This window comes from Aulonocara sp. 'chitande type north' Nkhata Bay, linkage group LG5 (genome assembly GCF_057382095.1).
Source record: "Aulonocara sp. 'chitande type north' Nkhata Bay isolate Kocher_YH1m ecotype deep benthic linkage group LG5, A_spYH_male_GT1.1, whole genome shotgun sequence".
Taxonomy (NCBI): Eukaryota; Metazoa; Chordata; class Actinopteri; order Cichliformes; family Cichlidae; genus Aulonocara; species Aulonocara sp. 'chitande type north' Nkhata Bay.
Window position 1 is genome coordinate 35,833,830 of NC_141348.1, and position 26,397 is coordinate 35,860,226.

General features: G+C 39.8%; 1 protein-coding gene across 20 annotated transcripts in view; it reads left to right on the forward strand.

The window, feature by feature from the left end:
- Positions 1–26,397, forward strand: part of eif4g3a (eukaryotic translation initiation factor 4 gamma, 3a) — a 69,139-nt gene that overhangs the window by 18,838 nt on the left and 23,904 nt on the right. For 6 of the 20 annotated variants that reach the window (XM_086293227.1, XM_086293236.1, XM_086293241.1 and 3 more), the window contains 13 exons: positions 1,770–1,862; positions 4,655–4,687; positions 9,986–10,006; positions 12,661–12,840; positions 14,368–14,479; positions 14,664–14,824; positions 17,316–17,441; positions 18,668–18,905; positions 19,467–20,234; positions 21,039–21,127; positions 23,316–23,604; positions 23,838–23,962; positions 26,065–26,184. In XM_086293227.1, the coding sequence (XP_086149353.1) occupies positions 1,770–1,862; positions 4,655–4,687; positions 9,986–10,006; positions 12,661–12,840; positions 14,368–14,479; positions 14,664–14,824; positions 17,316–17,441; positions 18,668–18,905; positions 19,467–20,234; positions 21,039–21,127; positions 23,316–23,604; positions 23,838–23,962; positions 26,065–26,184 (2,355 nt within the window). The remainder of the gene's footprint in view (positions 1–1,769; positions 1,863–4,654; positions 4,688–9,985; positions 10,007–12,660; positions 12,841–14,367; positions 14,480–14,663; positions 14,825–17,315; positions 17,442–18,667; positions 18,906–19,466; positions 20,235–21,038; positions 21,128–23,315; positions 23,605–23,837; positions 23,963–26,064; positions 26,185–26,397) is intronic. The other 14 variants (XM_086293229.1, XM_086293237.1, XM_086293243.1 and 11 more) reach the window with 8 other exon arrangements.

Consider the following 26,397-nt stretch of genomic DNA (forward strand, 5'->3'; position numbering starts at 1 on the left):
ATGGATCTGGCAAAAGGGAGATAAACAGTCCGGCCTGTTGATTTTTCCAGTCTCCTATAGGGCTTATGCGTACTTAGAAAGAATGTTTACTTGACCTGTAAGATTTTGTGAGAGAATTAGAACACAAACTCAACCTTATTATGAGAGTATTATTAAGTTATGTTGGATTAATTCACAGTTTTATACTGATAATTATGTTTAGAAGCTTAAATATTAGTTATTTGACATTTTGTCCCACTGGTCAAGTAAGCAGTATAAAAAGCAGTTCTATAAAATATTTGATTGGTGTTGGGGGCTTGTTAAAGCGGATGTATTGTCCTAATTTCCAGCTCTATCTGTAGAGTAGATGCATTATTTGACAGGATTTATCTTATGGCGAACCTTAGTTCAGCTCCTCAATTCACCTTTTGTTTGAAAGCAGTTTTAGCTCCATCCCCTTTAAGCAAACTGTATTTTAATTGGCTGCCCAACACAAACAAAAGGTTTAAAAAGCTGGTGGGTGAGGCGAGATTAAGGGCATACCTTATGTCAGGGGTGTCAAACTCCAGGCCTCGAGGGCCGGTGTCCTGCAGGTTTTAGATCTCACCCTGGGTCAACACACCTGAAACAAATGATTAGTTCATTACCAGGCCTCTGCAGAACTTCAAAACATGTTGAGGAGGTAATTTAGTGATTTAAATCAGCTGTGTTGGATCAAGGACACATCTAAAACCTGCAGGACATCGGCCCTCGAGGCTTGGAGTTCGACACCTGTGCCTTATGTGGATCGCATCGTTTGACACTTTGGTCAGTACTCTATTTGTATGACAGGAAGGAAAACAAAAAGCAAATAAATCCCCTTTAAATCGAGATATGCATGTGTGTATGAATCCATATATGCCATGATCACAGTAGACATACTGTGACCGATTTTATATTTGAGATTTAGGCATGGGATAAATATTGGGTAGAAATCCAGCAAGGACGCTTTCCTCTCTGTCTGTAACTACAGTAAAATCCTAACCCGTTTGATGGAGATTGGGTGAGGCTATGACAGAATTTACAAGGGCAAAGCAGAAATAAATCAGAGTTGAGCATTATGAGAAGATTCACACGCTTGTCGCTTTTTAGTTAGGTACTGCATCCAGGTGCTTCCTCTTTTCATTTTGAAAAACACCTAGATGTATACAGGTAACTTTGTGAAAGGTCAGTCTATTAATCACAAAGACATAAACAACATCAGTGACACTGCTGCTGCCTTGCTGCTTTCACTTTAAAGCATGTTGACTCTGTGACTGAGCTTCTCTGGAAGAATGTGACAATGCTTGCAAGGAATCCAGTTCTTCCTTTTTACCGTGGTAAACTAATGGCCCACTGCCTCACCCTAAAGCAGCTCTAGTCACTCACCACCCTTTCTATAAATAGTTTTGTCAGCCAACACAAACTTAAATTATCACCATCACACCAGCAGCACGATGAAGAAGAGTACGCAGATCTGCTTAAACCCACCTCTGCTTAGCTCCACTGCACACTAGATGAAAAATAAAGGAACACAGGATTTGCAGTCCTTGGGGGTACCAATTATTTTTGCACAGTACATAAACCCTGATTGAAAACACTTTCTCCCAGCTACACCCAATTATTTAGTGCTGTGTTTTAGTGTGTTGTCTATAGTTTAGGTCCTTTGCAGTGCACTTTCTCTTAAATGACTAGGGACTGATTGCTGCACATTTTTTGCTCAGTATACATTAAGCCTTCTTTTTTTCTGTTTCTATTTCTTCTTTTTACAGTCTCCATACAACCCTGGGCAAAATGCTGGCTCCGCACCTTTAGTGTACTCTCCCCAGACGCAGCCAATGAATGCACAGCCACAGAGTCGCCCGGTGAGTGCCACTCTGGTGCTGGATTTACAGCACACCTGCCTCCAAGAACCCAAACAGTTTTGTGTTTTAGTGGAACTCTGTTTTATAGCTTTACGAAGAAAATCCACGTAAATTGATGATTGATCTTAGCTTGATTGTGGCACTGAGGTACCTCGATACAGGCTATATTTATTTAATAAGGTCTCCCTCATTTATGGGCTTGTTGTTGGTGGTAACATATTGGAAATGAGTCCCTTTTGGTGTATTTTTTTTTCCTCCTTTCATCTGCATTTAGTACTTTATACAGTTACTGACAGTGAGAAATAGTAGGAAATTAACTTTTAGCTACAGGAAAGAAAATTCAGATCAGTCCTGGGATCAGTATTTTTTATCATGTTTTGAATAATCAGAATTCAGATGTTGCAGTTAGTGAGAGTAAGTAAGAGCTGTTCAGGTGTTGTCAGGTGTGTCATCATGTTAAATTCAGGCTTTTCAATACAATTCTTGTGCAGAATAAAGGAATGTAAATTACATCAAAGTGGCAATTCTTTATCTAAGCTTTACTCACTTTCTAAGGGAAGCTTAAAGTGGACCTGTTGCGCTCATTTCTAGTTCCGTTTATTTTATTCTTTGACTTTCCTACAATGGCTTTGCATAAAAACGATTACTTGACTTGTACTGGGTCCCATAGTTCTGACTGAAATGAATGATTTCACCTCCTTTCCCTTTAAGGTCAACCTCCTTTTAAGCTAAATTTCATCTGATTGGCTGCCTCTCACAAACAGAAGATTTAAAAAGCATATGGGTTCTGTTTTTCTCTCATAGGGATTACTTATGGATATGCTTACCTCATTAACAACTATGACATGTTTAATGTGAACATCCAACACTGTAAGAATATATACACAAACTCCAATTCTAAAAAAGTTGGAATTTATTTACATTTAAAACAGAGCACAATGATTTGCAAATCTCAACACCCATATTTGATTTACAAAAGAAAATAGAAATCATATCAAATGTTTAAACTGAGATTTTAAGAGTTTGATGACAAATTTTAGCAGCAACACATTTCAAATAACTTGGCTAAAAAAGCAAGTGGTACATAAAAGAAACCGCTAGAACTAAAGCGGAAAACTGTTTGCAATCAGAAATCAAAATTTGAATCTTTTTTTGGAAAACATTGACGCTACATCCATCAGATTAAAGAGAAGGACCATCTGGCTTGTTATGAGTGCTCAGTTTTAAAGTCTACATCTCAGATGATTTGGGAATGCATTAGTGCCTATAGAATTTGAAGCTCGCACATTTGGAAAAGCATCAGAGAAATATCTGCTGTCATCTAGATGATGTCCTTTTCAGCAAAGCCCTTGCATTTTTCAGCAAGACAATGCTCAAGGCTTTGTAGTAGAAGAGTCTGATTGCTGAACTGCCCTCCATGCAGTCTAGATCTTTAAATAACTGAAAACATTTAGAGCATCATGAAATGAAAAAATAAGACAAAGAAGACCCAGAACTGTTGAGCAGCTAGACTCTGTAGAGTAGGGTGACATTGTCCTGTCAAAACTCTAGCAACTACTGTCCTCAGTTTCCAGATGTTTACAGGTGGTTGTAAAAACAAATCCCAACATTTTTGAGACGTGTTGCTGCCATCAAATTCAAAATAAGCTAAAATTTGCTTGTTAAAAGTTAAATTTTCCCACCTTATCATTTGATATGTTTTCTGTATTGTATTGTGAATAAAATACAGGTTTATGTGGTTTGCAAGTCGGGATGGGACATGATATGAATTTAGCTTTGTGGTCAAATGTTTGAGCATGTTGGAGGTATTTCCCCCCTTTGTTGTGATCAAAGCTCTGCTTGTGTTGCAAGTGAGCCTCACGTCCTTTTTTTTTTTTTTTTTGAGCGCTTCTCTTGATGCCACCTTGGATACTTTCCAAACCAAAATATGGAGCGTTTACATGACGTCGTAATGCAAATGCATCAGACGTCAGTGGAACAAATAACCAGGATCGTTAGGCAGGCAGATGAACAATTCCAAGGAACTGAACTTCTAGATTGCAATCTCTATTTGCAAGTAACTGCAATTTTTCTTTTTATTTTAGAAATCATTCCAACTTTTTTTGAATTGGGGGGAAAAAAAACAGAAAACCATCATAGGTCCATTTTAAGCTTGATATTAACTACCAAGCAGGTCTTTTGGTTTTGCTGGTGGTTCTGCTTCTCTTTGACTGAAATATATATGCCTGAAATGTTCAGTGTAGTTGAAAGAAAACCTTTAAAGCGGGAATGATCTTTAAAAAAAAAAAAGTCTTACCACAAAAAGCTTAGAAGAAAATATTTCAGTATAATATTGTCTCATTTACTTTGTTTGTAAGTCTTTCTGTATCAGAAGAGCATAGCTAACAGGAAATAAGTCACTGTCCAGTAAGCCTTGTTTTAAATTCTGCCACTTAAGCCATTTTATTTCACTGCAGTATGCCTTATACAATCAAATGTATTTTTTCTGCATTTGACATTTACTCACAGTGTCTTCGCTGGCCTTAAAATCTGTTATATTCAATGTGGTAGTTACAAGTAACAATTGCAAGCTATTATTTGCAAATGCATGCTGTGACTGAGAACTAGTGTTGAATCATGTGCCATGTGTCTCTAAAGCTTTGTAGCTCTGTGGTTTTGTGTTGTACTTCCAAGCGTCGGCTTCCATTGCTCATCTTATACTGTATCTGTGTCTCTCTTATGCTCTCTCTTCTCCCCGCTTTGCCATCACTGCTTCAATCTCCTTGCTGGACCTCTCCTCCCTCCCCCACCAGTTTGCTACGGGCCCTCGACCAACCCACCATCAGGTAATTTACCCCTGCTGTACGCCCCTCCTGCTCCCTCTCTTGCATCATCATCATCATCAAAGCAGTTTGCTGGGCCCTGTTGGCAATGGCCTGTTTGTGGGGCGTCTGCTGTTCCTTAGGAGAAAAATAGTCTCAGATTTAAAAGCCTTCAAGAATCTTGGAAACAGTTAAAGAGGGTTTAATTGTCATGGGATGTTTCCGTGCTGCTAGTTAATCAAGATATCCAGTCAGGTGCACCGAGCTGTTTCCTGATTCTTTTTTTGAACTATTCATGTTTATTTTTATGTTGAGGGTGAAATTAGTTCCTTCCAGTAACTGTTATTTGGCCTTTATCAGCTTTTAATTTATTGATTCCTTTGGGTTCTAAGTGGAAAAAGTAGGATGTTTTGCACAAGATTTTGCAAGAAACCTTGACATTTAATGCTTTTTAAATTATATAACTTGGTTAGTTTATTCAGTTTTGTATTTTCTCAAACACACATAGTCTACAGCAGAGTACAGACCAACCACTGTTATTCATTATACTGACAGTTTTGAAAGCGATTCTGTCTGCATATTAATTTTTGTTTTACCTTATGCTTTAAATTAGGAATTGTGTTTAGCCACTTTGTTTTAGCACCTTCAATTTAAAATAGAAATATTGGACACTGCATTCAAATTTACAATTTAGGTTGATATCAATACAGAAAGGACTGTGTGGTAGATGATGACCTTTTAAATCAGTTATTAAAGTTTAGGTGTTTAAAAGTAGTCAGAGTGAAACTCATCAAGTCAGACAAAATTCTCATACTTAACGGTTTGCGGCAAATGCTTTTCAGTCAACGACTGCTTGAAGTCTCGGGCATAAAGTCGTCATCAGACGCTTTGTGTCTGAGAACACAGACTGCTTTTGTATACCTCTGCATTCATCTGGTTGCTTCCATTAGCAGTGAAATCATCAATAAATGCCAGTGTGAGAGCGCTGTTAGCAGCCATATATAACCACGTTGGCGAGCTTTGGTTTATAAGTTCTACATTTTCCTCTTTTCATAACTTAGATGGAGATGCTTTGTTGGTTCATACAATTTTACCATAGAGCTGCTGTTATCCTTCTTGGCTTACTTGGGGAAACCAAACAGCCACTCTATAAACCCATGGCACAACATGGAAGAGCCATCTCGATAGGAAAAGACTCAGCAATTTTAGAAGAGAACTGAATAGAATAGAGACAGAGAAGGCTGATTGGTTGAAAGAGGAGTGAAAGAAGCAGTCTACTGTGAAAAACCATCCTTGAACAGAGGAGGTGGCTTACCACACCAACTGTCTGCCACCTACAATGCAGTTTTGCCTTAACGCCCACTCATGTCTTGCATCAGGTGATCACAATATGTTACGTGACAGGGCGAGGCAAGGTCTGACAGTGGTTTCACCTGAAACCTCTGCTGGTAATGATCAATACTAGGTCAATGACCCTCTTAAGGGGCAACTCCCACTAGGGTTTAAATACCTGGGACTCTCCACCATTTGGTTTTAGAACTGAAGAAGCTTCTGGGATGAGAGGTGAAACGTCTTCAAGAAACTTAACAAAGTCTAGTTGCTTTCTTTCCAAGCTCCTTAGATAACCAAGCAACAATAAGTGGTAGTAAAACTGGAAATGGAGAATGTTGGTCTTCAGGGTAAAAGTTCTGAGTCAAAACATTCCAGAGAGCTCAGCTTTGACTTTGAAAGCAAACGTTCTCAGTTTTACGCTTTACTGTAGTAGGTGAGTCTTTGCAGACAAGTCAGGGTCTTCCACGCAAACCATGCTCAGCTGCAGCAGTCTGCCAGCAACCAAAGCATCCGCAAGGGGGGTTTCAGTACAGCACTGTATACCTCTTTGTAACCAGTTTCACCAGCAACCATTCAGCAATTGGTCAGGAAATATACATTTTTCCATAGTGACCTGTGGTGGCCAGATGATTGGGTGTGGGCCCGTGTGACTGCGGCCTAAGCCAAGTGTCTCTTTTGAATCATTTCATTTGACACTTTCAGTATCCATTATTTTATTTCTAATTGAATGGGAGACAATTTTTTTTAGTTTTTATAGTTTGGATTGAGTACACATTATGTTTAAAGTATTCACTCTTCCACTCAAGTGCCCTTAAACAGCAGTTGTACGACTTTATTATGTTATTAGTGAAATTGAATGGGCCTACTTTTTAAAATTAATTTGTTAATCAAACAGGTAATCTGAGGTGCATGTCAATTCTTGCTCTTCTTTGGAGCAGACATCAATCTGACACCAAATTACTAATTTCATAGTAGAGAATTGTTGTGATAATCTTTACCTTAGTTTTAAGGCATTTCTCCAGTTTTGTTAATGCAAACAGGACAATTATGATATTCCACCTAAGCTCTTGGATAGAATATATTTCCTAAAAACAGAAATGGGAACATTACATGCTCATGTGGCTAAATCTGTCATATTTTTGGAATTCGTTCCCACTATAAATACCAAGATATTGCTTTTTAAACTTCTTTTTCAGTGTTAAGACAAGGTAGTGGTCAGGTAGGCTGCAGTCAAGAAAAGAGCCTAGAAAAATTGTGTGTGGATTGGCCCCATCTTCCTGTGGTGATAGCTGATACCTGTGTAAATAACACTGTGGATCCTGTTAGACTGTAGACACTGTGTAAACCAAAGTCAATAGGAGGCATGTTGATGTGTTCATGTCTTGCAGTTTGGGATTTATGATGGTGTTTGTGTATTACCTTGTGGATGCTAAGAGTCTTAGACATGTCTGGGTTCTGACATTCAATCCATGTGGCCTGCTGTTATCTTTGTGTTTGTTGATTCACACCACTATGATTCATGCAGCTGCCCGTTTATGAGGTTGATGTGTTATTCACACCCACTGGTCCACAAGATGTGCCCCCTGTCACTTGCTGTGTAACATCCTCACCTTCTGGTTGCTTCAGTGTAGACAAATTTCATATAGTCTATTAATAGGATGGTATCAAAGTGGAACCGGCGTGTTTACTGGCACAAACACAGACGCACGCACACATAAACAAGTGCACGCTCTGGCTGTCACAAATTGGTGCTGAAATTTCTTGTGCCACCACGGAAGTGGAATCGGAAAGAAGGAGGAGACAAACAGTGGCCTTTTATACCAACAGAGAAAACGGCTATTGTTTTAGTGAAACACACTCAATGCACTGTAAAGTGAGCATAGAGATCCAAACATTTATTTGGTCAGAAGATAAGTCTGTCTACAAATAAGCACGATTTTTACTTGCTGTTATGATTTTCAGCACATCTTCTGTCTGTATGTGTGAGAACCAAAAGAGCAGAGTTATTGGAGATTAGTTACCACTAAAATAAACATTTGTTTGCTTGAGAGTTTCTCACTGTAAATGACTCTGTAAACCTGAATTTTCAAAAATCAAAGGTTTTATTTGTATTATTTATTTATTAGATTTGAGCTGTCAAGCATGTTGATCTCATAGCAAGAAGGTCCTGGGTTTAAATCCATTGGCTCCTGGGAGCTTTCTGTGTGGACTTTTGAGTTTTTATGTTCTCCCTGTGCCTGCGTGGGTTCTCTTACACTCCAGATTTAATTTGATCATTTCAGTTTAGTTTTTTTTAGTATGAGTTTGTTTAAAATTCATTAGTTTTAGTTATATATTTTTTAAAATCATCATACAAGGGTTTTTTCTCAGGGACAAGATTTAGGAAAATCAGAAAAGATAATACGACATAATGACAGCACTTTGAAGGCAGTTGACTCACTGTCATGCAGATATCTTAAATCTCATTAAACATGCACCAAAGTCTCCTCAGGCTGGTTGTGTTGATAAATTTGACCAAACCAAATCCAAAAGATGAAAATTAAGGACATTTCCTCTATATTTTTAATTTAGTTCGTTTTCTAAGTTTGAAAAAATGTTTCAGTTTTTTCAGTTAACTCAAATATTTTGTCATAGACTAAAAACTAAAGTTAGGTAAGTTTAAATAACCCAGTGACCCTAAATGGTATGAAGATACTCACTTTCAGCATTTTCTTTTGAGTTTGAGGAGTTGGTTTTAGCAATATGTTAAAAATAGAAGTATCACAGTAAAGTAGTTCTGTTAAGAGAGAGACGCAGTACTCCTGAAGTAAAGTCTGTGGGAGAATTCTCCAGAGGGACAGCAGTGGCGAGAAACGCTATTATTAGAAGGACTTTGTTAGCAAGGTGAATCTATTGAATGTACGACTGCATTCTCCAGACACAGATACCTGCTAATTAGTGCTAAATAGCACAATTACTGATACAAACCATATTGGAAAAAAATGCCAAACAAACTGGTCAAAAATATGTATTAGGGGACTAATTCGAGTGGCTGCTACTTAACTATGTGGTAGCTGCATTGAAGCAAAAAAAATTAAACCATGAAGTTAATGAAATGCAAAAAAAAAAAAAATTATTAATGGCTAGAAGAAAAGAACATTGTCATACACATCATGTGCTTTATGTTTATTTCTTTGCAAACTAAATGAATTAAGGAATGGTAGGGAATGGACCAAACCACTGCGAGGCAAATCATCTGCAAGGATGAGTACATTTTCTAACTGTGAAACGTGTTGTTTTGCATCTATAATTAACACCAGAACTGTTATAATTATCGTTGTCATTGTTTAACATGTACATATGTGATTAGTGATTTGAATTAGCTGAGGTGAAGCCTGCTGTTTTTGGTAGTTTTGCTTTGTTTTCGTATTTCATCCCAGGAGGTTGTTGCCTGGGTTTCACCTAAACTCTGGTGGCAATTCTAGTAACATATGAAGGTCAGGGGACTGAAATGAAGCCCATCTGCTCCATAATATAGACATGTGTCTGAAACTCATCGTTCATGCAGCCCGTAACACTCCCTCCTCTTGCTGAGCCAGTGATTCAGGTGACAGTGAGATCCCTCTGGTGCAGAGAAGTCCCACTTCATTGTCACGAGGGTTTAATCATCCCAATTGGCAAAGAAACCCTTTCTAAAAATGCATGTTTAAATAATAGTTATGTGCATGTTACATTGGGTGCCACATGGCAACAAGTGAAATACCGATCTGACATTTTGACTGTGACTTTTGAGTCTTTCCTGCTCTACTGCCCAATTATTACCCATCACATTTTCTGAGATTATTTTATATATATTAGTTATATATATTGCCAAAGCGATTCCGAACCAGGTACTGTGTCATTTAGATAGAAGTAATGGGACAGCTTTCTGTTGATGTGTGTGGCCGCTTAAATCTCACCAGTATGGTCTCCTATTGGCTTTTCTCTTTTTTCCTGCTTTCAATACCCAAGGGAGGATTCAGGCCCATCCAGGTAATTTACCTCTTTGTCTAAAGTCTCTGCAGACCTGCATGGCATGACGAGGATCATGCTCAAATAATCCCATCCCTCCTGACTTTTTACCCTATACACCCCTTCATCTTCACTGCAGTGTACTCTTAGTACGGTGGACTTTCATCATCATTTTTTCCCCTATGTCCTGTCTTTTATCCCGTGGAGGATCATTAGTGGAATTTTCAGTTTATAATTTTTTAGTTTTCTCCCCATTCATTACTCATCCTCTATCACCTTGCACAGTTAAATGAACAGCATGCACAATTAGAGAGAAACTGTATATTCCCTCCCAAGTATTTGTTCTTTTAGATAATTTTTTGTCCTTTGTGAAAAGAAATGTGTTTGCTGCCTTGGAAATATGTTTTATGTTATATAGGTGACTAATTTATGTATATATGGTTACAGTCTTGTTGGGGGAGTTGTTTTAGTGATTGTTTTAAGCCTGTTTTTAAGTGACAAAGCTCCTTTGTGTTAATAATGTTCTGAATTTTTTTGTCTCTGTCTCGTTCTCTTGCTTTGCCAGCAGAGACTGATAATGACTTTTCCGGTAATTTCCCAGATTTTCACAGAGCTATTTACAATAAAGCCATTGAAGTTGATTTATTATGTTAAAGGTGATTTCCCTCCTGGATATTTTTAGACTGTTTTACAGCATTGTTTATTCTGCTCTCCATTCTGTTCTTCACTGAGGCACTCTGTGACTGTGGTTGGGTATTCCCAGCTTGAGTCCCGCTTATTTGGAAGTCGGTCACAGCTGTTGGTGGTGGTCTTTCTTCAGGCCCAGCACACAAAGTTTCAGCATATTAAATTCATTGGGCTAATCAAATACAGACCCTCTCTGATGTTTAACTTTTAAGTGATTGTGACATGTATTTGAAAAGCCACTGTAGCTGGAGTGACTGTGAGTATTGTATGTTTTTGTTTTGTTTTTCTGTTCTCTTTGACACACCAGAAAAGACCATATTTCTGCATGACGAGCAGGTCAGTGGCCTGTGTCGCACATTCTGTACAGCTGCGAGATTGGCCAAAACAAAAACCATAGTTAAGGGCTCTTAAAAGTCTGAGCTTTTACTTTTTTCTAGTTGTACATTCCAGGTAAAAAAAACTGGAAACTTTTGCTTTCCCTTAAAGTTTTTAGGGCCTTCTCCAGGAAACCATAACCAGGTCTATCTCTGGTCTTGTGATTTCTGGCAGGAGGATTGCAGCAAGAGTGAAAGTGAAGTTTTACACGACAGTATTGAGACCTGCTATGATGTATGGTTTGGAGATGGTGACGCTGCCACCAAGTCCACAGAGGTTTTTGGATGTAGTGGGTTGATGAGATAGAAGAGGATGCAAGGTTTGGGGTGGGATGGAGGCAGATGATATACTGAGGAAACCTGTAATATGAGCAGTCAAAAGAGGAACAGTTTTATCTCTCGCCTCCAGGTTGCTTATCCAGCTATACCGTGATCTTACTAATATTCATACCACAGAAAATCTCCATCTGTGTATAAATCCCAAATAAAACTGTGATTAAAAAAGGCAACAAGGGACGGATAAAATATCCGGAAGTTTGACTCAAAACAATGTATTAACACACCAATGTTTATAGTAAATAGTTTAATCTATCCCATTCATCTTGGTAGCAAATGGCAACAGGATATATTATTGACAGGAGAAACATCATGACTGCTTGATGGATTTAAAGAGGTTCCATCATTCCCAAACAGGAAAATCACCAGAATTGTGATAAAATCATATTTTAACCCTGATTGTGTTACATTCATGAATGGAAGTGGTGTAAAGACAGTAGCATACACAACAGAACTGAAATAAAGCACAGAGAAAACAATCTTTGTTTCTTTTAATGCATTTGTGCCTTGATTAGTTTTTTCACTCTGAATTGCTAGAACAAAATTTTGTAATGAGAAAGATATGACAGCAGTCTCTTGACTCAATTTTGATCTGAGTCAAGAGATCTGACCTAAACCAAATGATCCACCACCTCAATCGTGACCATGTCGGACACTTTAACAATAGAAACATTGTGAAGCTGCCCGGGATCACGACAGCAATGTACACATGAGGTTTGACCGAGTCGGATGATTGCAGTTCTGTGCTGTGGGCATTTTTTTTTTTAACTCAAATGTCATCTCTGTTTGAATGACTTAATCGTGCTTTTAAGGCTGCTGGTTAGATGTTTGTGGCAGGATGAAAAATTAAGGACTTGAGTGTGTAAAGTGAGCTAAATTCAGACTGGTGCCACTATGTAAATATTCATCTGATTCATCACATTTCTTGCCAGCTAAAATATGTAATCCAAACTTCAGAGAGATGTTTAGTAAATAATTCAAGGAAGAGATTATTGGTTATTTTTGGAGGAAAAGTGACATAAAAGTGTTTTTGACTTTCAGAGTGGGTCTAATGAAACAGTCTGAACTGTCTGCAGCATTGCTTTCAGGGAAAGTTGTGGTCACTGGCCTTTTTTAAGCTGCTGATAAAAACCAAATCTGGAGTAAAGGTCTAAAAGTCTACTTGCTTGTAGTTTAGAAAAAGCATGACAGACTGCTGAAATGAGACTTTGTATCTGGGGTAGTATTCAATGTCTTCTGCTGTTTCTCTCTCTATTTTTTCTGCCTTGTTATCTTCAGTTTTTTCAGAGGACTCAAATGCAGCCTGCAAGGCCCACCATCCCGACGAACACGCCCTCGATACGGCCTGGCTCACAAGCTCCCACGGCAGCCGTCTACCCCACTAATCAACCAATAATGATGACCATGGCACCCATGCCTTTCCCTTCCCCCCAGGCTGCACAGTACTACATCCCACAGGTAAAGAAGTCACTATTATAGGTACAATTAAGACTACTAAAATAGTTGCTCTATCTATTTATCAATACCATTCTTCAACTCTGATTGGGCCTTACATTTATTTTTACTTTTCAGCAAAAACATGTATCGGAAAGTTTCCACCAAGAGTATTAAAATCAACTTTTCTGTGTTATTTTAATTTGAAACTCCGATAAGAATTCAAATGATATATAATATGTAAATTAGAGCACTTCAGAGGTGGTGTTAAAATGTTTTGTTTGGAAACAGCTAGGCTAGTTGTTTGTCTGCTGTTTCCATTCTTTGTGCCAACCTCATCCAGTTTTATGGTGGCTGTATATTTAATTATTCAAACTTAAAGTGTCAGGAAAACATTTTAGACAGCACCCAGCAATAAAAATGAATGGTCATATTTAAGATTAAAGTTTTTGATTACATTAACAATTGCTTTAAGTGGCCCTAGTGTGCTTTTTGTTATTTTCTGTCATATATATTTACACTGTCATGTACCAAGAAATTGAGCTGTGCTAGTCTGTAGTGGTTAAGAAAGAGATCTCTCGAATAGAAGTAACCTCCTCTCAAGTGTATGTGGTCTCTTCCACAGAGTAGGGCAGTTACTCCTTTGCATTGAAAGCAGCTGCTGAAGTTGTTTTCAGGGTGTTTTTCTGGCACATCCATGCGGGAGAAGATCTTTGAGCTGACCGAGAGCACACGAGATAGGATGTATTTGTCAGTTAGTTTGGGAATGCCTTTGTATCCACCTGAAGGCATCTCTGGTTAGACTGCTACCCCCATAACACAGAGTCAGAAGTGTAAAACTCAATGGATGGTTATACTATAACAGTAGTGGGTGCTTATATAAAAAGTACCCAAAGTTTCAAATAACAAGTTCGGTGAATGCAAATTTTCAGGTATGAGAGCCAAAAGCCCAAGCTTCAAACTGTTCCAAAAAGTTCTGGCTTAAAATAGAGAAGCCCCTCCCACCTGCTGTTGAAATCTTCTGTTTGAAAATGGCAGCCAATGAGAAAAGAAGTGGGCCAAAAGTAATCTGAAAGGGAGGGAAAATAGTTTATTTCAGACAGAGAATGAACAAGAGGATTACTACACGCTCTAGTGTAACATAAATGAGAATTATTTATGAACTGTGCAGTTTAATTCATGCAGAATTATTCCACTAGCATCTAAGAGTAAAACCACATGCTAGGTCTTTATGTCTTTAGCAGAGTATCAGCTATACTCATAGCTCCACATTAGATGTATAAAGTTTGCGCACCAGCAGCAGCATTGCCTTTTGTGTTATGCACAAATATTTTGCGTGTCCTCTGAACAACCCTAAAAGATCATAATAAACTGGTCTAGACAGAATTCAGTGGATTATTCAAAGGATCATCAAAAGGACCATTAAAACCCATAAAAACTCCCACAAATGCTAAAAATAAAAACGAAAAAGGACCCAAAAAATAAAAGACTAAACCGGTCAGTACATGTCTTGTTTTCATTGGTTGTCTCTCTCTTTTGTCCTCTATACAGTACCGCCCCAGTACACCCTACGTGGGACCTCCTCAACAGTATTCTGTACAGCCCCCAGGGTCTGGCACCTTCTATCCTGGACCAGGTCCAGGGGAGTACCCAGCCCCATATCGTGAGTCACTAATGCAACACATACACATGCAGTGGTAGTCCTGTACCCATAAAATCTCAGTTAATGACAGAGTAGCACAAACACTCACTAACTCTCTTGTGTGCCTACAGTGCTGTGACTGTAAGGTTTAACTAAGATGTCCTTTCTTCTGTTCTTGTTTGTCTTTTCTTGCAAATTCATTCAGATCCCCTCAGGTACCACCCACCTGTCTCACCCTCTGTCCCTGCTCCCGTTCCCACAGCTGGTCCACCCTACTTCCCAGGACAGTCTGTTTACCCCCCGTCACCCCCTATCATAGTGCCTACACCACAGCAACCTCCACCAACCAAGCGTGAGAAGAAAACAGTGAGTATCCTATTAATTCTGTAATTTTTTTAAAGGGAAAAGTTGACACAATACTTATTTCTTTTTCTTTTTTTTTGGGACAAATTTCACCTCTAAGTCAGTTCACACAACATAAAAATAAGAATTTCAACGATTTCACAGTGAAAATTATTCCAACCAAGGCTGAAATTGTTTTTCTTTTTTTTTATTCACCTGCATGATTTTCGTTCAAAGCCTTTGAAGAAGATACATTGTCTATCACAAATAAAGAGATGACAGACTACTTCAATAATCTGGCATAATTCAGTGGGCATCCTTTACTTAAATATTAAAGATATTTTGTATAACTTTTACAAAACCTTTGTTAGTAATGACACCTATAACTTTTAAGTAAACTGGAATCAGCATCCTGTTGCGCACTTTTGTATAGGTGGGCGTTGGCCAAAACACTCTGGTGACAAGGCTGTAGTTTGACTAAACACTGTTTCCTTTAGGTATGCTTACAGTGGCATTTATTTGTCTCTTTGTCAGCTGGATATGCTTCATTTTTTGTCTCTGGGGCTGGAAACTGGTCATTTGTTGACGTTGGCTGGCCCCTAGCTATGACATTAGCTCGCGTTGTATCCTGTAAAGTAGCGGAAGGGAGGCACGCCGAGGATAGAGTGCTGTGAAATCGTATATGCCCCCTTTCTGATTTCTTAGTTTTTTGCACATGTCACACTTAAAGGTTTCAGATCATCAAGCAAGTTTTAATATTAGACAAAGATAACTAGACTAAATACTTCCTCTTCATAGAATAGAATCAAATAGCCTTTTAATGTCATTTTACATGTACAGTGAAATTGTGGGGACTCACACAAACTGTGCAGGAAATACAAATAGTAAGACAACAGGAACAAATAAAAACAAGAGGAATATACACAAAACAAGAGGAAGCCACACAAAAGAAGTCACACATTAAAGGGACTTTTTAATTTGTGCCTTTTCATGCTGGAGAGTTGCTGTTTTTAAATGATAATTTCATTCATTAAGGGGAAAAACTGTCCAAACCTACCTAGCCCTACATGAAAAACTAATGGTAGATTTGCATACCTTTTTTCCTCTTAATCAATTAAATCATCATTTGCAAAAGATTAAGGAATCTGAAAGAGGCTGGATACTTTCTCGTGGCACTGTAAATACCATATCACTTGGATTTTCAGGTTGACTCCATACTGGTCCTAAGCCTGGGTATTTTTTTTATTTTTTATTAAGGAAACACTTCTATCCCTAAGCAAGTAGTTGTGTCCTTTTGGTCTACTGTTCCTACTTAATTGTGTTTCAATTTAAGGTAATTAAGGTAATTCATTCATTCCTATATGTAAAGAAGGTGTGTTTTCTCTTCATGGTGGAAAGTTGGAAAGGAACTCCTCACTGTTTCTTAGGCTATGTTCACACTGCAGGCGAAAGCGCATCAAATCTGACTTTTTTGACCCTATGCGACCCATATCTGATCATGGTACGACAGTGTGAACGGCACAAATCCGATATTTTCAAATCCGATCTGGGTCACTTTCATATGCGGTACTGAATCGGATACACATCTGATGTTTCAGAAAGCGACTGCTGTGTGAACGGTCAAGTCGCATTAAATCCGTCTTTTACGTCACTGACACAAGACAGATGCCAATTATCAGTGCTGGAGAAGCGCCCAATAAGACATCGCAAGCGCTTCCTGGCCGTCCCGTGTAGATGTCAGTGAAACTGTTGGGAAGACAACGTTGGAGAAACGTGACCATTTTATTTGTACTGTATAATCTGCAGATTCTGACAGTAATCTGCAACTATCCTTTGAAGCACCGCTCCTCTCTAAAACAGCAATAAGGATAATTATTAGGCCATATGTAAATAACAAAATAACTTTATAACTTAAAGCAAATTGGGAAACGTAAAGTCCGAAACAAGTCTTTATATTAAGGCCATCAGTCAAACAATACTGTTTGGTCTGGGTCTAAACAGAGCGCCTTGTGTGACGTCTTCTTTTGCGCATGCGGGCCGCTTTGAGGGTTCACACTAGAGCGCGTTTGCTGTCACATTTTATTCGTAGTGTGAACAAGCAGACAAAAAATTGGATTTGATCAAAAAATTGGAATTGAGCATTAAGACCTGCAGTGTGAACGTAGCCTTAGTTTCCCTCGTCTCTCGTGTGTTTGTGTAGAAGTTCAGTTCACCCAACTTTTGATGGTTGACTTGTCCAGCGAGAATTATGTTGAAAAGTACCAGATATTACCGATATAACAATTTTTCTAGCGTGTACAACATACGTGTATTTGTTGAATTAAAAGCTGGTCATTATATCATCATTTACAGCCAATTTGAGTGTGAGATTCCCTCCAAGTCTGATTCCTTCCTTTCTTAGCTGATAAAATACATCATCTACTGCTGATGCAGGATTGCTGTAAGACTTGAGCGCTTTAGTAAGGTCTGATTTTTTTTTTTTTTTTCTTCTTCTTTTGTGCCATTGTCCTCCCAGATCCGTATCCGTGACCCCAATCAGGGTGGCAAGGATATCACAGAGGAGATCATGGCAGGGGGTTCAGGGAGCAGGAATTCAACGCCTCCTGTCGGCCCCCCCTCCTCTACACCAACCCCACCACAGGTATGGCTTACTCTGGAATACCCTCACTCACCTCTCACCTGCAGTAGTTACGTAGAAGTATTTAGAGAGGTGGAAGGTTTCATATTCCTTGGTTGCAGTGTGAGCTCTCTGCTCTAATCTCCTCTCTGCCACTGTGTGTGTCAGACAGGATCAGTTTATTCAGCCATCTTGCCCTATCATAAGAAATTAATGAGGGCTTTCAGCCTAGAATGTTACATGCCTGTTGTATTTTAATCAGGGCCAATATTTAAAAGTAAATCTTTGCACATTCATTATGTTCATTCCCTTGGTTTCTTAGCCTGTTTCTGGGAGCATAAAAGCTCAAAAGCTCACATAAAGATAATAACCAAGTTAGATTATTATTAAATGCCACATACAGTATGTGTAGATATGGAGGTGGTTCATAACTTGTAAATATCACTCTGCATGTGATAGTCTCATAGCAATAAGTAAGTTTGTTGTAATCTTGTTTAACAGCTCTTGTTAATCTTACACCTGCTTTTCTTCCTTTCACTGTTTCTGTTCATTCACTACCTTTTACAGTAGATTGCATATGTAATTTCTTTATACTCCTACTCCTTCCTCAGAATCCACTCAGGTTGCAGATTCTACTAACTCTGTTCAATCTATTCTTGCACAAACAAACAAAATAAAAAATTGAATTTGTTTGGCATCGTGCTTAGATAAATATGGAAATGTGTTGGTACTCATTCCTGATCTTTACATCGCCGACTACTCATACTGCTGCTTTATAAAAAATGAAAAGTAGCCCTTGTTTTATATGTTAGTGTTCTAATTCTATTGACACATTTTAATAAATGGTAAAAAGAAAAGCCCAAATGAGACAGATTCCCTGGATTCTGAATTCTGAGAGGGATGTTAGGACTTCTTCCTCCCTGTGTCCTTCTGTGGATGTTAACAGTGTCTTTCCTCTTTTTCTCTGTCTTTTTGTGCCCCCTCCCAATTTCATTTTTAATGCATCTACCCCCTTTTCGCTGTGCTTTAATTCCGCATCGTCCTGATCTTCTCCTCTCCTCCTGCCCTTCCTCTCGCATCCCTCATTCTCCGTCTTTCTGTTTCTCCTGTCTTGTCTTTCATCTCTCCTCTTATTCTACCTCGTTGGACTCCTTATTTTTGCTTAATTCTGCATTTGGGCTTGTTTATTTGTTTGTATGCGTGCTTGCCTGCATCTTTGTGCCTCTCTTTCTGGTTTTCTGTGTTGCTAGTTTTTATGGCCGCACCCTCATTATCCTCACATTTTCTACCTCAAATCGCAGCAGCCGAGCAGCAGCCAGACTCCGGAGCAGCAGCAGCAGCAGCCTCAGCCTCCTCCGCAACAGCAAACCCATCCTGGAAGCTACACGTTGGAGTCACCACAACCACCACAGTCCCAACAGTCTCAACAGCCCCAGCAGCCACAGCAGCCGTTGACAGCTGTGGCTTCAGACACCAAACCAGGGCCAGGTCTGCCCCGAACGCTTCTTTTGTCCTTAAATGTCATCTAAAACTCCCCAACACATAGGGGCCCAATCCTATTACATTACATAATACATACATGCATATGTAACTATAGGTATGTACATATGGTAAAAACATGCCATTAGGTGCTCAAAAAATACTAAAGTAATGTAATTGATGAATCAATGATTTTACTGTTTCATCCATAACAGCAACCAGTGTTTCCCTCTAGCTGTATTTCTTTTGGTGATTTTCAGATATTTTAAAGATCACTTTGACATTGCACATTGAGTGCTTTCACTTTCATTTCACATTCAAATGAGTATTGAATCAACAGTGCCTCCTGCTCTTCCTGTAAATACCTGTAAGATTTGACAAGCTTTCACGGGAATTTCTCTGTTAACAATATCTTGTGCAAATGGTTGAACTTTGGTTGCTCTGGTTTGTTTTTTAATTTATTTATTTGGTAATGTTTTAACACAAAGGCGTGTTAATACATGATTCTGATTGGAAAAACCTTGAGCTTTGCTAACTGCATTCTGAAATCATTTTCCTTCCTCCTCTTAGATGACTTGCCAAAATTGGAGCCAGTTGCCCAGAAGTCTTCCTCACCTGGGCTTGTGCAGCCTGACGCTCCCTTGGAGAGACTGGAGGCCAACACTCCTGCATCTGAGCCCTCTCCTGCTCCCGAGCCCGAGCTTCCCTTCACTGCTTCTCTGGCACGCCCCGTCACTCTCCCAGTTGCAGTCGCCAACACTAGTGAACGTCCCTCAGCCAGGGAGTCCACTACTTCAGCATCTTCTCACAGCGCCTCCTCCTCTGCTGGGGAGAGCAAGCCCTCTTCGGCACCACCTCAGATGCCCAACACAGACAAGCCTCTTTTAGATGCCCCACGAACTTTAGCTGCCTCTCCATCGCTGGCTCCCAAGGCTTTGAACGGCCTTGCAGACTCTGGGACTGAGCTGGACACTCAAGCTCATGAGCCTTCTCTCCAGCCCCAGGCATCTGCTCCTGCTTACGGAGAGCTCTCCTCCTCTCAAACGTTGCCCTCTGATGTGAGGCCAGAGGTGCCCATTGCTGCTACGCTCTCCCCTATGGCACCTGTGGCTGTGGTGCCAGTCACCCTGACCTCAAGCCCCGTCCCAACTCTGCCAGTTATGCTCCCTCCTGGCCTTCCGCCTCTAGTGCAGGCCACAGCGGAGGCTGATGAGCTGAGCAAGTCCTTAGACACTAAAGACCTCATCTCTAGAGGAGGGGCAGAGGCACACGTTGGTGTTACTGACAGCAAAACAGAGTCCCAGCAACAAGCACTCACCAGGAAGAGTCCTATTACGGGTACTGAGTTCGTTTAAGTTCTTGATTGCATGTGGCATTTTAAAAGCGTGCTATAAACTAAGTGGCAGTGACAAGCCAATGAGTGGCTGTTTTATGAGTCCATTACTATTTTATGATGTTATACATAAATAGCTGAATTAAGTGGTCCTGTTGGGCACATCCATAAGGCACGTTTTTGCAGATGATCTCTTTTCAAACACTGTGCTAAAATAGCTGATCCTCAGTAGTCCACAATCAAACAAAACATAACACAGGAAAAGGAAAGGAAGTCAAGTCATGGAAATTAGAGGAAATATTTTTTACACTTTCTTGTTTCTACTTGTTTGGTAGCGAACACGGGCTTTTTATGAAATCTTCATTCATTTTGAGTGGCTGAATAAACTGAGGGTCATGTCTCGGCATTGCACCCACTGAATGTCGACTTTTTATTTTCATTTCTCTCTATGAATTTTGTTTGTTTTAACTGGATCTGGATGCAGACCTTTAGCTGAAATAAGCAAATTTAACCCGTCTCCCTTTAACTCAGTTTTCTTCTGGTTGTCAAAATATTCAAACTGAAGGTTAGAGCCATATTAAGGACAACTCCTCTCATTGAAATCATAGAGACAGTAGTAAAAACTGTCTGAAATGGAGCATTGATTGATAGTTTGATAAAACATAATGGGTTTGTAACTTGAGTAAAAAGATGCTTTTCTTGCCATCATTCTTACTAAATCAAATTTACCTTTTAAATCCCTCATGACTTGCTTGTTTACTGACTGGCTGCAAGTGATCTTAAGTTCCTGCGTTTCTGTTTCCCTGTAGTTAATCAGACTGCTTCTGCAATACCAAAGACCTGGAGAAAACCAAATGAAGGGACCTCTACTGGAGATGCACCTCAAAATGTGGATGAGGTAAGAAGTTGGCCTCTTAACTCATAATTCAGGATGAAGAGAGGAAAGAAAACCTAGGTATTGAGCTTGACATCAAATTGTAGATTCTTTTTTATTAGCCTCTGGAGAGAAGTGGCTTATAGTCTGTGGACGAATAAACAATCGATAATTTTTTGAGATACTGTGATATTTTTTTTTCTCCGAAATAGTTTTTATTTTGTCTTAATTCATTTAGGAGTAGTCCTGCAAAGTGTTACAGGAATGTGAGAGGGAGAGAGGAGGAAAGGCACAATTTGGGCAAAAGTTCAAGTGGAAAATGTTTCCACATGTGTGGTTAGGGAAGCAGACATAAATGACTTGGGGGTGTTGTTATCGTCAGCAAGGAGTTATCCATCATCTCCACTGCTCAGCCAGTCCACTGCATGTAAAACCATCTCCGTTCCACTCTCGTTTCCTTTCTTTTATGGTTTTGCACAGGCTTGTTGCTGTGGCGGAGTTCTAACACCGCCAAATACTGGCCAACAAATAAAGGGCTTTAAATGGCTTATTTTTAGTCTATGCTGAACAGGTTTTGAGCCGTTATATGCAAAAAAACAAAAAGTCACACAGAGAGGTTTTAAACATAAAACCTTAGGAGTGTAGATAATAAATAAGCCTAAAAAAGTTCATTATGTGTTTCTGTTCTCAGCTCATCTCAGTGCTGGAAGCCAGAAGTTTATATGTAAAAATAGAAGGTTTAGTAACAGATACATTAGTATCGTATACACAAAGCACACTAGGAGACAAACAAATTTCCCACATGTGGGACTAATAAAGATTATCTTATCTTATCTTAAACACAAAGAGTAAAAGAGGGGGAAAAAAAGAGGAAACCCTTTACACTGACTAAAAATTTTGTGGTGTTTCAGAGTGGTGTTTCCCTGCCATGTATAAGTGGTGTTTCAGAAAATATCTCCACACCTTTGGCATTGTTTGATTTGAATTTTTTTTAGGTCTCTGATGAAGGTTATACCCTGTGTGTAGCTGTCTTGTACCATGTCCTAGCATTGTTGTTTTCCCTTCCCCTGCCACCTGCTGGGCTGTGCTCACACTGCACTAAGCTGTCTGAGTACGCTTCAGTTTGTTTCTACATCTAAACTTTTGTCTGGCACCCTTGCTCCTTTTCTTTCATGGCCAAGGTTTTTTAAGAGCACGGTGAGGTTGATTTTAGGCAATTTTTAGAATTGGTGACACACCTTGTTCTAGATTTGTAAACTTTGATGAAGGTAGCTGTTAAAGCATATGAGTCCCATTCTCATGAATAGCAGTCACACTGCATGCATACCTTGGCCAAGTTCAGCTGAACCGCTTAATGTTGTTTGGGTTCTGCATGCAGCAATCACACTAATGAAATGAGATATATTGTCTGGGTGAAATGTGCTGTTATTCCCTAAGACTGCATAACTAGCCAAAAGAAAGGTGAAGAATACAGCGGGTTGTTTACTAAACAAGCTTTTCCCATACATCAGCCAAAAGTAAAAAGGTTACATCCTTATATAATAACCGATGGGAATTTATATTATAATACAAGTATTATAGTTGAGTTGATGGTAGACTGTATTTGTATTTTAATTGTTCTGCTGTATTACTCAGAGGAAGTTCGGTGTTTCCTGTTGTGCTGTTTATGTGCATAGATGGCGTTTGAGTCTCCACGATGAGGACTGCTAAAAGCACTGGGCTATTCAAATTCTAGTTAAATGACTGTGGGGACAGAGTAAAGGGAAATAAATGATACCAGCAGGATGTCTTTGAACTCTGTCACCATTTGTTTCAGTCTGTTAAAAGCAGCATGTTGTGCTTCAGTTTTTACATTTTCTTTTTTTATGAACTATCATTTTAGTGTGTAATATGTAAGGGACTTCCAGATGTTTATTTTACAGTAAATATGTATTTTTTGGGGGGGGTGGGGGCAGTTAAAACCTGTAAAATAATTTCTGAGAGAGCTGCAGAACAGCGGCTTCTCTCAACAGATTTAATATACTGGTCTATCCTGAAAATAAACAAGTAGACCTTAATTTAATCAGTGAATACCCATTTCAAAGCTAAGCTTTCATGTACAAGTGTGCCCTGCAAGTACGTTATAATTACACCTTAAAAATATATGTTTAAATGTAACCCTAACCCTAATTTGAACACGCTTGGACCTTAATGGAATCTTGCCTCCTCATAGGATGAGTCTAAGCCAGTAGATCAGCCTGCTGGAGACCAGGCTGTGCAGTCAGCTCCTCTGAGCAGCAGCCCAGCACCCCTACCATCAGCCTTCACCTCTACCCCTGCTCCTGCTTCTGGTAGCAGTCCAGAAGCTGATGGAAAGCCCACTGCTCCAGAGGAAAATGGTGAAGCAGAGTTGGAGCCAATCAGGAACGGAGCAGGCCACACCTCGGAGACGGAGAGCAGCGACAGCGGAGCCACCCCTGGAGACAAGGAGAACTCCACCGGAGCTCCTCCAGACATGGAAGGTGAGAAGGACCTCAGTCTGTGTGAACAGTGTTTTCAAATGACCCAAGGCAAAACTGAAATCCAGGGAGCAAAGGATGGAGTTCTGCATTTACAAATAAAAATATTTGTCTTTATATTTCTATATTTAGAGCTGCCTCTAAATGAAAAGCTCAGCACTTCTGCCTGTTTCTCATATCTGTTTATCCTTTTTTTCCCCCTTTACTTTCCTCTTCAATCCTGCTTGGCTGTCCAGACCTGACTGAACCCAGTGGGAAACGTCAGTATAACAGAGAGTTTCTGTTGGGCTTCCAGTTCATGCCTGCCTGCATACAGAAGCCTGAAGGGCTCCCACCGATCAGCGATGTGGTGCTGGACAAGGTAAGCTACAGATAGCCCAGCAGTCTTGCAGAATTCATAAAGCTTTAAACAGCCTGACATCTGTGTAGATAAATAGATTGCTGAAAATGTTGTCAGGTTTTTATTTTTTATTTTTGCAGATATGTGGCCTTGACAGGCCCATCTCTGTTATCTTGGGCTAAACCCCTCCTTTATTTTTTCCATTATTGTTATTTATTCCCAGAGCCAGACTTCTTGTTACCAGACTTCAGCTGACATTTAGCTAAAATCCCATATCTATCACCACTCTCTTATCACTTAAATCATTTAGTGACAAAAAATGGTAGGTTTTGGGCATCTTTGTCTGAGGAGGGGATATTGATGTGTGCGTTATAAAGGTGCTCAGCGAGTCTTCAGGCCTCAGAACAGTAAGAAGCAAACAAAACAAAAGCATTGTCTCGTTTTAGTTGGAGGACTTTGATGGTGCAATTATTAGTATTGTCACTTCACAGTAAGAAGGCTCTTGGTTTGACCCTCCTTGTTGGTTGGGGCATTGCTGTGTGGCATTTGTGCCTGCATGAAGTCCCTGTGTTGGTTTTTCTTCCCACACAGTCCAGAAATATACTTGGTCGATTGGTGTTTCTAAACTCGCATTAAGTGCGTATGTTAGCATGTGGTTGTCTGTGTTAACGCTGTGATGGACAGGTAACTTATCCAGGTCATATCCCCCTGCTTGGATGAGGAGCTAAGAAAATGAGTGGATGGTCTTCTCTCCTCCTAAAGCAGGCTGTAGTGTGGTAGCTGGAGGCCCATGGTGGTCCTGAGGTGTATTAAATTTAGCTCTCGCTTTGGCAGTGCTTGAAGCAAGAGCTGTCCCTTTCGCTATCGATGGACTTTCGGGTGATCTGCAACTCACATAAACCGTACGAAGGAAATAAATGCAATATGATGTGGTTCTGCTCCCTTCAAAGTCACCAAAGGACTGCAGCAAAAATCCAAAAGACTGGAGTTTAAATAGCTTACACCAGTGAATGACGAGTCTTGATGGTCTCCAGCAGCATGTATTTGAAAATAAGCACAGTTGCACTCACGGCAGGGGCTGGAAGAGGTGTGCTGCTGACCCCTGATCTGAAGGTATTAACAAATGTTCTCCATGATGTAGACTAATTCCAAACAGTCCACTCTATCTCATTGATCTGAAAAATACTTGTGGTTTCAGCTTCTCAAACGTGAAGTTCAAAGCGTTGTGCATTTATTGTCATTTGGGTTTTAGACTGTTGGTCGAGGAAAAAAGAACAGACTTAAAACACAGAAATCACAGCAGGCTCTGGGCATTATTCATAATGCCATTTTTTTTAAAAGATTAAAAAATAATGGTGCTGAAAACAATCATTAATTGTAGCATTAGTTTCAAATCAACCTTTTTTTGTGAAATGGATGAAAAGGATTTTTTCAACCACATGTCAACAGGCGACAATAGACGTTGTTTTAGTTTGTTGCTCCGATCCACACATATGTATGGGTGGAGCATATGGCCTGCAGAAATGCTGTTTTGATTAAAATCACATTGCTATTATGTCACACTTGGCAGTGTCAAGAGCACATGCCCCTCCCCCATCTCTCAAAAAAGAACAACCAGGCCGGCGAACAGTTGATTGGTACAATCCCAAAGTCTCATTTTCTCTGTGGGAGAAAGTGAAATCTCACTGGAAAAGAGTCAAGAGGAAGTCAAGGACAGCTGAAAGACAAAGAGCTGGATTTGTTCTTCTCTCCTCCCCCACAACTATCTCGCTCTCTCCTGCGTTCCTTTCTTCTGTCCTCCCCTTCCACATCTGGTTCTGACTTTTCTTACTGTACGGCCCGCAGAACAAGCCGAGCATAATTTATTACCGGTGCTAGAAGAACATATAAACAATAGACTGATAATGTAGTATGACTGTCATTTATTGGAGGCCACCTTTAAAAGTGACTACCGGGTTAGAAATTCATCCTTCCACACACACAAACACACTCACACACGCTTATTAGGCTCATCTTGCCCTGTTGCCAATATTACCAGATTACCAGGGTATCACTGCTCCCCCTGCTGTTAGGGTTACCTTGTGTGTTTATGTATGTCTTTGTGTATGTTATGTTTCATGCAGATGAACCAAAACAAGCTGCCGTCTCGAGCGGTGGATTCCAGGGTGATTTCCAGAGGACCCGATTTCACACCTGCTTTCGCAGATTTTGGGAGACAGATGTCTGGAGGACGAAGCTCTGCGGTGAGTCACACATGTACTCGCACAAGCTGCCACAGTCATTCATAAAATCTTACTCACACTGCTTCTACTCCAGTGTACAGTGTAACACAGTTAGTTGTACACTTGTCAAGACTGAATTAAGCTAATCAAGTGTGCCCCTATTAATAATCCATAGGGTTAATACAGTGTTTCTTACAGGTTTGGGTTGCACCCACGTTTGTCTGCATTCTGTGT